At 39.4% G+C, this 12625-nt stretch overlaps 1 protein-coding gene across 2 annotated transcripts in view; it reads right to left on the bottom strand.

Annotated features, from left to right (window-relative positions):
• Positions 1-12625, bottom strand: part of LOC141494514 (collagen alpha-6(VI) chain-like) — a 138216-nt gene that overhangs the window by 58489 nt on the left and 67102 nt on the right. For both annotated transcript variants that reach the window (XM_074195789.1, XM_074195788.1), the window contains exons 19-20: positions 4884-4949; positions 3752-3805 (exon numbers count right to left, since the gene is read on the bottom strand). In XM_074195789.1, the coding sequence (XP_074051890.1) occupies positions 3752-3805; positions 4884-4949 (120 nt within the window). The remainder of the gene's footprint in view (positions 1-3751; positions 3806-4883; positions 4950-12625) is intronic.

The raw sequence follows: 12625 nt of genomic DNA, 5'->3' as shown, positions 1-12625 counted from the left end.
ACAAATCAATACTATTCTAAGACACAAGCTAATGAAGGCAACTGGTGGACATTAAGAAATGATGCCCAGTTATATAGATGCCACCCTCAAGAGTTACAAAGGGTTTCCTATTACTGCTCTCATTCTGGCTTTGAGCTGAAGTTAGGTTCTTAGTAGAAATAACTCCAATGGCTAAGGAACTTTATCCATGCATCATTTCATTTGAATCTCACTATTATATACTGAAGCAAATAATACAGGCAGTAGCTTAAGGGTCCATAAAGATTTCTCAAACACTAGCCTTACTGGTATCATTTTAACTAACCAGATCTGACATATTTTAACAGTAAAAAAAGATCCAGGGATGAAATAATGTTTCATCGGTATAGCCAAGATCTGCCTTAAGAGGTGGGCAGAATGAGACCTAATGATCTGATAGAAACGTTTCCTGTGAAAGATTACCAGACCCCAAATATCTTCCCTTCCAGAATTATATACTTGAAATTTCATCATTGGAAATTCATGCCATGAAAGTCTTTTAATATTCAAGAATCTCTTCTTTAAATATAAATGCCTCTGAGATATGTGATATCGCTAGCTTGAATTACAACTGGCAGCAGAGTGCAGTGGGAATGAATATGATATAGGCAAATCTAGAGAAATATAGAAAGGGAGCAAGTATTCAGAAGAAGAAGAGCAAGTCCTAGATATCTCAGTACCACAGACATGGCTCCAATGCTTACTACCTCTATGACCTAGGCCAGTGTCTCTGGAGACTGCTCAATCTATAAGGTCCTTTCCAGCTCCAAACCCCACTATCCTAAACATATCCCATTCATAACTTTATTTGAACCTCTATCCTTAAAAATCCCTTTACTAGTTTTTAGTAAAAAGTTCTCAAATAAACTCTAGTGGCTCCCCATCACCTACAGGATAAAATGAAAAATTTTTGTTGGACATTCAAAGCCCTTCATAACTCAGCCCACTCCTGCCTTTCCAGTCTTCTCACACTTCTGTGCCCAACATGGTCTCTTTAATTCCATGACACTGGTCTCCTGGCAAATAATGTTTGTCCTTCATTCTCAAAGAAGACCATGATATCAGAGAGGTGATGTCATGATAAATACATGAATTGAGTGTAATTGGGGGTGGGGAGGGCTATGCTAAGTCACCGGCCTCATTTCCTCGTCCAGAGTCAATTGGATCCTGTGACCAGGACAACTGGAGATGGCTCTGCATGTGGGGCAATCAGGGTTAAGTGACTTATCCAAGGTCATACACAGCTAGTAAATGTCTGAAGATGGATTCAAACTCTCATCCTCCTGACTCCTATCCACTAGGCCATCTAGTGCCAGTACAAGTCCTTTCATCTCTGGCTTGGGGCATTTTCTACTGAAAATCTTTCCAATCCCTCTTCATTCTACTGCTTTCTCTTATTTCCTATTTATCCTCTATAGACAGATTTGCTTGATGTCCCTTAGGCTGTGAGCTCTTTGAGGGCAGGGACTGTTCTTTGACTTTTTTTTGGCTGCCCCCAGCACTTTGCACAGTGGTTGGCACCTAGTAGGCATTTAATATTGCTTATTGACCACTCTTGACAGAATCAAGATTCCTGGATTCCCAGTTCTTTGTTCTTTCAAGACTAGAACAAAAAAGGAACCAAACAGGCAGTTCTAGCTTCTGAGTAAGAAGAAAAGTGCCTGGGAATATGTATGGGAAGCCTTGGAAGGAATACTTTAGTTTTAGGGTGCCAAGTGGCTCAGATCTTTAGAATTCATTCTGTTCTACCAGTGTCCAAGTATGATTGCATTAAGTCCTTGAACATCTGCAGAGATCTGGGACTCCAGATCATGAGAAAAAGCCATCATTTCTTTGGATAGAGAATGTCAACTCCAATCACACTCTGTCTAAGGAGCAAACCTATTCATATTTCTGGTTTGTTCTCCTTAGCCTAGCTAGATGAAAAGGTCAATGCATGATGAACGGTCCTTTCTACCCTGGTTAGAAGTGAAATCTTCCCTTTGGCTACAGATGATAGATGCCCCTCATCATCTGCCATGATATTCAATGATGCCTGTTAGCTGCACAGTCTCCTTCACGATGGGCCTCCCGTTCACCCTAGGCTGTATACTAACCAGGAATACCCCCTTTCTTTGGTGGTCTCCCAGCCCTCCATTGATTGCAATGACTTCCTGCTGATGGTCTCTTTTAGCAACTCAATAAAAAACATTGCCTCTGTTGGCTCTTGCCAACTATGATTCATCAGTGATTTGTAGAATCCTGGGCACCATCTTTCTCCATGAAATGCCAACCCAACAGAGTCGCATTTTAGAATCTTTTCTCTTGAATATAAATATGTTATCAAATGCCATTGATCATGACATCCTGCTGTAATGTCTTAAGAGGGCATAGGATAATCAGTTGGCAACAATGCTGCTTCTTGAGGATGCTATCATTTCTATGAAACAGCTTTTCCTCCTTTCATATGCTGTATGCTGTCTTCTTATGGGTAATATTCTTTAAGATGAAAATGTTTTCCAGGGGTATGTAAGAGAGTCACACCCTTAAGGATGTGAGATGATTAGCTAACACACTATTTTATTCATAGTTACATTAAAATAGCATTAATGAAATGTATTTTTCCAGAGGCCAATAAATTCTGAACATTTTAGATTTTTTTCCCCTTTTTCCCTCCCCTTATGAATTCATTTTCTTTGCCACGCAAAGAGTTTTGAATCCTCAGAGTATAGGAGGATGTTTTTGTTTTGAGGTCATGAGACCAGTCCCGTTATTATCATCTGACTGAGGAAGGAATCATAAGCTGAGTCCAACAGACTTAAACTAATCAAAACTCAGGACCAATTTTCTAATACTGTTGCTAGGTTTTGAGGAGGAAGAGTCTAATTATCTAGGAAAGGAGCTCTGGAAACATACTACAAACTGCTAGAAAATTTATCAACATGAGAAACAATGAATCTAATTTAGAATTTACTATGAAATATAAACATTTATGTATATATCTCATTAATCAATTTTATATGCATACCTCATTAATCATATTTTCTCCTATCATAAAATATCTTTCATTGGCCCCTTTATAGTCTCTGTACAGTCTCAAGTAGTCAAAAACAGATCTTACTTCAGTTTATTCCTGAGTATTAATGTAGAACAAAAAAAAGCTCCACTTGACTCTCCCACAAACGTCTCCATCTGGGGATGTGTTTTCAGTATATAGCGTGGCATAGGATAGAGAGAAATGCTGAATTTGGGGTCAGAAGACCCAGATTCAAATTCTGTCTCTGCTACATATTACCTGTATAACCTTAGGAAAACCATTTTCCTTCTGTGAGACCTCAGTTTCCTGAAGGGATGGGATGAAATGTCTGCTTACTTCCCTTTCTGGTTCTAAGTCTACCCTCCTTTCACTCAGAGTGAGTCCAGACTCATCAAGGTATAGTTAAAAGTCTAATTAGGATGCAGAATGTAGCATGACTTCTGTGAGACCCAAATCTAGGCTGCTGAGAATATAGTGCCACCTGTGATCCACTCTCTCCTTGTTGGCAATTCCTGTGGTTGCCAAGTCAGGAGGGTTCCCCTGAAGATCTAATGCCAATACTGCTGTCAGAATTATCTTCAGAGCCCCCATCACCAATTCACGACTGACCAAGACAGCAAGTCATAATGGCAAGAAGCTCCCTCCCCCAGATGAGAACCAACTCCTGAGGTCACAACCAAAGTCAAAAGGAGGTTGGGTTTCCAGGTGAGCTCTTACTGTATCTCCTCGGGAGCCTGGAGACCCTGGTATTCCTGGAGGTCCTCTTCTACCCTGTCAAGGAAAAAAAGTTTTGTGTGAAGACAAGTGTAAACATTTTTACATGGCCAATCTTTTAATGTATTTGTAGGAATCCAGAGAAGCCAATGCTATCAAAGGTTTCTCTCCTTTTACAGCACATTTCAATGGCCTGTACTTATATCTTTGAAGAAAGGAGGAACAGAGGCAAAAAAGAAAATATCATCTCTTCTTATCTCTCCAATTCACTTTCTGTCATATATTATGTTGTATTTAAATCAAATTTATCCATTAAGTCCTTACATGCATTTTATTATCATTTCTTGCTAATGAAACATGCTGCATATCCATCATTAATACAATCATTTCTTTTGGCTTCCTACATGTAGGTTATACGTCGGTCATCCAGGACTCATTCCTTTGGCTAAGCCACTGTGGTGACTAATACATCACTGATTAGCATCTCAAAATACTGTCCTTCCAAAATCCCAAAAGAGGGAGGCAAAGTGGTTTATCAGTTTATTTCACCATTCATGGCTCTTCCTAGAGTCAATGAAAATATTTTTTCAGCAAAGAGGAGCAAGGAGAAACTAGTCTAAGAAGTTCATTAAAAAATCCTTAAGCAAGGATTAAATTCTTAAACTCAAAAATCTTATGTGAATCTGTCACTGTTAAGTTTATTAGAGATTTAACTTGAACATCTGAGGAGTCAAGATCACTCAATTTATGCTATTCATATCATGAAACAACAAGAATATTTTGTTCTTTTACAATGTGCTTCCCAACGTGCTAGGAGGCAAGAGAACTCTCCTTCTGGCATGCGTTCTATCAAATATTCCTGTATTTTAAATTGGGAAAGAGACAAATACACCAGTATTAAGGTTTATCAAAATGTATAGATCATGATACAGATACCTGAATTCCTTGATACCAATTGGCCAACTGGAAGAGCGACCTATCAGCTATTACAAAGCTATGTTTTTTATAGTAAACAACCAGTCTCTGATAATGGTATCCTATAACTCAAGTTTTATGTCGCATTTCCTTATGTTTAGACTTCATAGCTGTCTTGTGTCCATTTTGTAAAAACAATTTCAAATTCCCACATAGTTACTTGTCTCCCTCTTTCTCCTTTTGTGCCCGTGAGTCCACCTCTGTTATTGTCTGATCCAGGGGTGCCCTAGGGAAAAACAAATAATAATAAAAGACAAAAATGTCAGCAACTTTTGCTAATAGAAAAAGCAATTTTTACATCATGCATCCTTGGATATTTTACAGGATATCAGGCCAAAAAACCCCAAAGAAGCTGGCAATGGAAATCCCACTCATTAAAGAGTACAAATACAATAAAAATAATTAAGTTATTTGAATGTTTTCCCTTGCCCAAGGTTAGTTAGGTTCCTGGTCTTCTATGGCCACTTGGTGACTTCAGAGAGAGAATAAGTGATAAGAACAGTTTTATTCTCCAGGGTTCAACCAGCCACGAGGAAGCTATGCTCGCCCCTGACCCCACTCTGCTGCTGCTATTACTTGCAGCTTGCCTCCAAGTCCTTCTATGTCTATCCACCCTATCTGATATAGGAAGAGGGAATAAGAAGACATTTTTCCTGGTCTAAGAGGGAGAAGAAGGGAGGTCCTGGATGGCTCTTGGAGGTATCCTATTAGGTATCCTAAGTGCAGAAATACTGATTCCCAGACATGCCCACACACTGTTCCCATCACTTTCCAAAACTCTTGCCACCAAATTATCCTTGCCAAATTTCCTTTTTTTAAAAAAAAATATATGCTGAGGAGGTAATCACAAGAAGCATAAGACATTTTTTTAAAAAAGAAATCAAACTTTCAGCATAGATACATTTTTTCCTCTGGAAGCTCACCAAAATTTCTATTTTTCTAGGTCTGCTAGTGATAGCTAATTCTCATTAACTTCAACAGAATCATGAATGGCTAAGGGAAGCCCTTGTGAGGAAACCATATCCATGTGATGCCAAAACAACCAATAGGTTTGACCAGTTCCATTGAAGCAGCCATCCATTTCCCTGGAAAAATGAAGTCAAACAGTCCTTTGGCTCATTTGTCCAGTTGTTCTGGGGAATTTGGTGGCTAATTTGGCCCATCTGGTAAACCTAAGTATACATCACATTAGTCAGTCAACAAATATTTGCTGAATATACATGGGGCTATTATTACCCTTCTAAACAACAGATGTGGCTCAAAAATGCTTGGCAAAAAAATCAATCTTAAAAAAAGATATACTTTAAATGTGCTAGATGAGAACATTATTAAAAGAAATTCTGAAGTGAACTATTTAATAAATCCACAAAGATTGCCTTTAAATTTGTCTTTATTTTACCTGAGATTGCATTTTGGTATATCACATTTTTTTTATATCACGTTTTCTTAAGATCAATTAACTTTTATTTTGAGAGAGAAGGATGAGAAGGAACAAGACCCAGAATTTAAGTTCATTTCCCAGTGAGAAAATTTCTTCTGCCAAAGGTAGAGATTGGTACCTGCTCTGCCATTCAACAGTATAAAAGAGATTCCTTGTGGACACTAAAAGGTTATGAGGCTTGAACAGTGTCACCCTGTCAATATTTGTTAGGGACTTGAGCCTGGTTCTGCCCAACTTTGCAGTCAATTTTCTGTTCACTTAACCAGGAGTCCTCAAAATGTGATCTGAGGATCCCTAGGGGATCTCAGACTCCTTTAAAGGGTTTATGACGGCAAAATCATTTTCATAATGATATAAAGGTGGTTTAATTTCTAATTGGATACATTTCAATAGATAACAGTTCATATAACCAAAAACTTGTGTGTGTGTTTGATCCTAAACAATTTTAAAGTATTTTAAAAGGGTCCCCAGACCAATAAGGTTTGAAATTCCATACTCTATACCATGCTGTTTCTATTTAGAAAGTAAAAACATGTGAGGAGGAGTTATCAGTAAAGCAAACAGAAAATACTTAGTAAATCTGGTTAGATAAACCATCTGCAACTCAGACATGTGTTTTATAGAAAGCACAACCCCAAGGGGACAGGTAATTTGCCCACTTTTCTAGAGACAGCGCAATTATGTCTCCATAGGGATCAGGTGCCATTAATTTCCCCTCCTTCCTCTCCCATTTGGGTAAAAGGAGACTATGGACAGCTCTGGTTACTTTAGTACAAGTGTCCTTCCTTATTCTCCTCCCTTTCTCCAAAGGAAAGTCCCAATTCTGGGCATGTTCTGACTATTTTTATGTGTGGTACCCAAGAGTATTTCAAGGGGAGAATGGACCAGAAGGATTGTTGGATTTCATGATGGAGCCTGGATAGAAATCATAGGTTTGGAGACACTGGGACCATGAGAGATCTTAGACGGCCTCATTTTTCAGAGGCCCAGGAAGGTTAAGTGGCTTTCCCCAGATCACATAGGTTGTGATTCGAACCCAGACCCTCTGATGTCATAAAGCAGTGTTTTTACAGCAACATAACACTACCTCCAATGTGGGATAGGAAAGGGGGAAAAAACTATCCCTACCACATGTAACTGCTGCCTTGGCAGATTTGAGTAGAGAGCTTTGGGTCTAACTTTCTGTCTTCTATGGATCAGGAGAACCATTTAAAATTCCCTCATAGTGAAGCAGGGGTCCCTATTCAGGAAGATGGTCATAGCTGCAGCTAGGCCACAGGGACAGATGTTTTCCCACTTGCAGTCCTGCAGGAGCATGGGAGAAGAGGGCCTAATGCCTCCCTAACAGGAACGTTAGTTTACATAATAAGCCAGCAGGGTGAGCTAGAATCTGGGCCTTCCCAGTCCTATCTGGCTCTCCACAATTGGTCAGTCAATGAGTATATATTAAATACTTATAATGTGATTGATGCTGGAAAGGCAAAGAAAGGCAAACATAGTCCTTAACGTGAGATGGAAGAGTTGGACATGACTGAAGGACCCAAGACTTTGAGAGGGTGAAGGCTGGGTATGGCCTCCAAGGAAGCCTTGAAGGAAGAGGAGGGGAAGGAAATACAGTGGTCTAGATGGAGAAAGACCATTCCATGGATGGGAGACAATCAATCCAAGACAAGAAGAGAGGAGATAATGACAACAACATCGTGCTCTCATTTAATGATGACTCCAATTGGCCAACTTCAGCCAGATTGTAAAGTCAAGGGAGGGGAGTAAAATGTAGGAAGGTTGGCCAAAGAGGAAGGGCCCAGGTTGGGAAGAGCTTTGAGCTCCACACAGAGGGCTTGCTACTCAATCCTAGAAGTAACTAGCAGCCCCTGGAACTCATTAAGCAGGAATATGGACACGATCAGTAGTTCCTGGTAGCTAAGCAGAGGATGGACTGGGAAAGGAGTGACTTGAAGCTTGTCTTGTGGGGAAGGAGCCTATGACTCATCTGAGCAATCTCTCTGTTCCCCAGGGCTCTGAGGGGACCCCAGCAAAAGACTTGCCCCAGGCAAGAGAGAGAGATCAGCTTAAGAGGCTTCACTTACCCACCTAGAGAAACCAAACATTTTATTTTGATCATTTCTAGCCTTCATCAATGTTACTGTATTTATAATTTTCCCCAGTTTAACAGTTGTGGAATTTTAAATTTCTTTGAATATTATGCCACTTGAACATTATGAATATCAATCTAATCTCGTGAATGTCCAGAAAATGCTATATATAAATGTCAGAAAATGCTATATTTAATGATAGGCATGATTCTGAAGAGGTTTAAGAATGATACACTTCACTGGACCATGCAGACCAATCACTGGACTTTGACATGACAGCCAATATGTGCAATCTCCTAAACATGCTATCATGTGAGAAGGTGGCATTCAATTAAAAAGAGGCTACATTTCCCAGAAATTAAGCTAATGACACACTTCTTATTAATCACCAATTCACATGTAAACTCTCTGCATACATATGCCAGCATTAGTTCCATCAACCCAGCTCTCCCATCCTTTCCTTGAAATAGAAACCTACAAGCACCACACACCAGAACAGCAGTGTTCCCAGCATTGGTCAGATTTCTGGCTGCCAGGGACACAACACATGCAGGGTTTGGATAAATACAGCATTCCAGAGAGCTGACTTTTCAAATATCTCATTTGCCAGCTTGGACATTCAAAAAATTAAGATTGATGTTCACAATATTCAGGTAGTACAATTTTCAAAGGAATTTAAAATTCTACAACTGTGATATTGGGGAAAATTACAAATGAATTAACATTGATGGCGTTTCTCTAGGTGGCTAAGTGAAACCTCTTAAGTGATATATCTTAATATATGAGCCAGATTCTTCCAAGGTATGAACTTTCCCTTTTCTAAATAAGGCATCTTAGGAAAGAGGAAATGTGAGGAACTAATATTAGGATTAAAAGAAAATGAATAACTTGAAATACAATTTTTTAAACAAGATCCCAAGTTAAGGATCCCTCTTGTAGAGAAGGGACTAAATAAATGCTAAATTCAATCAACGAACACTTCTTAAACATCTACTGCATGTTAGATACCATACCCTAGAGGAGACCCAAAGACAGAAATCGCCCCTTGTAACCAAGCTATAGCACTCATTCTTTTTCTTTTTGAAGTTGATATCTGGTGTTTCAAGTTCTCGACACCCAACTTTCTCCTTGTACTTACCCTTGCTCTCCATCCCCACACAGACCATCTTATTTACATTTCCATGTCTGGAAAGCATTCCTTTTTGGCTGTCTCCAAGAATCCTGACTCCTTTCAAATGGGCCTGGGGGTCATGAAGTCTACTCTGAATCCCTCCATTACTCATTCTCTCTCCTTCTTGAAATTATTCTCTATTTACTTCGTAGTTATTCTGCCCCACCCTGTCCTTCCTCCAACTCTACTGGACTGCAAGCTCATGGAAGGCAAGGAGTTGTTTGATTTGGATTCCAAGGGCTTGTTATGATTCTTGGTCCTTCGAAAGGCCTTTATTAGGCACTCACTGTATGTGGGACATTGTGTGACAATGGGGATACAAAGAAGGGCAAACAATAACCCCTGCCCTCTGGGAGCTTACAATCTAATGGGGGAAGACAGCATGCTAACAAGAATGTACAGATGTCTATGTACAAGGTGTCTATGGGATAAATATTTCAAGGAAAGGATGGGAGATCTGGGTTGATGGAACTAATGCTGGCATATGTATACAGAGAGTTTACATGTGAATTGGTGATTCATAAGATGTGTGTGTCATTAGCTTAATTTCTGGGAAATGTAGCCTCTTGTTGATGGAATGCCACCCACTCCTGCTATGCTAGCCCAGCTGTTTGGGGACTCACATGATGGTATGTTTAGGAGATTGCACATATTGGCTGTCATGTCAAAGTCCAGTGATTGGTCTGCATGGTCCAATGAAGTGTATCATTCTTAAACCTCTTCAGAATCATGCCTATCATTAAATATAGCATTTTCTGATATTTATATATAGCATTTTCTGGACATTCAGAAAATTATATTGACATTCATAATGTTCAAGTGGCATGATATTCAAAGAAATTCAAAAATTCTACAACTGTTAAATTGGGGAAAATTATAAATACGGTAATGTGCAAGGTGTCTATGGGATAAATATGAAATAATGGATAGAGGGAAGGCATTGGAATTAGGCAGGCCCTTAATAAACGCTTGCTGAATTGCAATATTTTTTGTTGTTGTTCAGTTGTCCCCACATCTCAGTGACCCCACTTGGAATTTTCTTGGCAGGGATGCTGGAGTGGTTTTGCCATTTTCTTCTCCAGTGCATTTAATAGATGAGGAAACTGAGGCAAACAGTTAAATACCTTGCCCAGGGCTGCACAGCTACTTAGTGTATCTAAGGCTGGATTTGAACACAGACCAGGTCCAGCATCCAATCCACTTAGGTACCTAAATTGAAATATCTCTTTTTGCTGATATCATTATTTCTCTTACCAACCCAGAATTGCAGCTTACGACATGTTATCTGATTAATATGGAAATATGTTGAATATAATTATACATACATGACCTATTTTTGACTGCTTTTGGTCAAGGGGAGGGGGGAGGGAGAAAAATGTGAAACCCCCAAAGTGATTGTTGAAAACCATCTTTGCAGGTAGTTAGAAAAATAAATAAATAATTGTGGGGGGAGACATGTTATCAGGACTTAAAATTCTACTTCACAGTTCACTCAAGTTTTAACAACTTCCCAGAATACTCTTCAAGATCTCAGGGAGTTTGTGCCAGTGACGTTTCTGCAGCTCCCCTTTGACACTGAGTATGATCTCTTGTACTGGCATTTTCCTTTAGGCCATATCTCCCCAGGGAGACACTATCCCTGATGATGCCTCCCAGCTCTAGACAGCATTTAAAAAAATGATGTTGATAATTAGAAGCCTGGAGGCACTTGATGAAGTGAGTTCAGTCCTACTTAATGAAGTGAAGCTCATAAAAATCCAGAGAAAGATGACTTTGGATCCCATTGAGTCAGCCTTTTGGGCTCCTCCTTAGAAAGTTACCATATTAATTTCTTCCAGATGCAAAAATAAATACATAAAATATTCAACAAATATAATGAGAATGCCAAATATATATGTTTTTCTAAAAAAGGTAATCAAACGATTATTTCTTGGCTAACATTTTATAAAAAAATCAAACATACCCTATTATGAATAGGGTTTCCTTATGTATAGGTATATAATTTATTATTTGTAAAGCTTACTCCCACAATATGCTCAATATAGAAGTCTCTGTTCCTTTCATGCCAATGCCCCATATTATAAATTTTCTCCAGTTGGCAATAACTTGGTCCAGGCTTTGACCTGGGCACGGTGGGCTCCTTGTCAGCTAGAACCCCCTCCTCCAAGAGCCTTTACTCACATCAGGGAATTGCCAGATGATGGGACACTGATCTTTTGCTAGCCCCAGTACTTTCAAAAACAAGAAACTTCTCCATTACTCCCAGGAATGGATGTGAATGACAGATCCTAGGTTGCACAAAGGTCTGTCTGACTGCTGTAGCCCAGAGGTATGCAGGCAGATCACCCCATGATGATCACCCCACTCTCACAGGATCCAGATTCTGGCTGGCCAAGCAACTTGTGCAGAAAAGCTCAGCTCACAGAGGACAATGGCATTTCTGACCAGTGAGAGCTTGGGTGTGGAGGCTATTGGCCTCCCCCTCAGCCTTCCAAGGGAGAGTCATACAGCTCCCAACCTACCAGGCTTTCATCACCCAAGTACTGCCACAGCTTCCTAATTGATCAATGAGTTCAAGAAGCCAATTCCTGCTGATCCATCTCCCACAAGACTTTCCTAAAGCCCATATCTGGGCACATCACTCCTCTGTTCAATAAACCTGATGCCTCCTATTACCTCTATGAACTCCTTGGTTTGATGCTTAAATCTCTTCACAGCCCAACTCCTTCCTAACTTTCCCATCTTCTTACACTCACCGCCTTCCTTGTATTCTCCAGATATACCAAACATAGCCACCATATTTGCCCTAGCTGTCTCCCATGTCTGTAATATTCTTCTTTCTCTTCATCTTAGCTTCCTTCAAAATTCAGCTCATTCCACTTTCTGTTTCAAGCTTCTCCTGGTGCTCCTTAGTTCTTGGTACCTTCCTCCTGCCTCCAAGTATTTTGCATTTATTTTATATATATATATATATATATATATATATATATATATATATATATCATATATATTATATAGATATATGTCAACTTAATATATACATATGTGTATAGATATGTATCTTTACATATATACCTTATGGAAATGTAGGTTTATATATCTAGGCATATATACAGACACACACATCCACAACACCCCTCCTTAAAGGCAAGGTCCATTTCATTTTTGTATTTTTATTTCCAACACTTAGCAAAATG

Source organism: Macrotis lagotis, chromosome 7 (assembly GCF_037893015.1).
Source record: "Macrotis lagotis isolate mMagLag1 chromosome 7, bilby.v1.9.chrom.fasta, whole genome shotgun sequence".
NCBI classification, from domain to species: domain Eukaryota; kingdom Metazoa; phylum Chordata; class Mammalia; order Peramelemorphia; family Peramelidae; genus Macrotis; species Macrotis lagotis.
The sequence above is the reverse complement of the archived record's forward strand: the minus strand, read 5'-3'. Positions and strand labels throughout refer to the sequence as shown.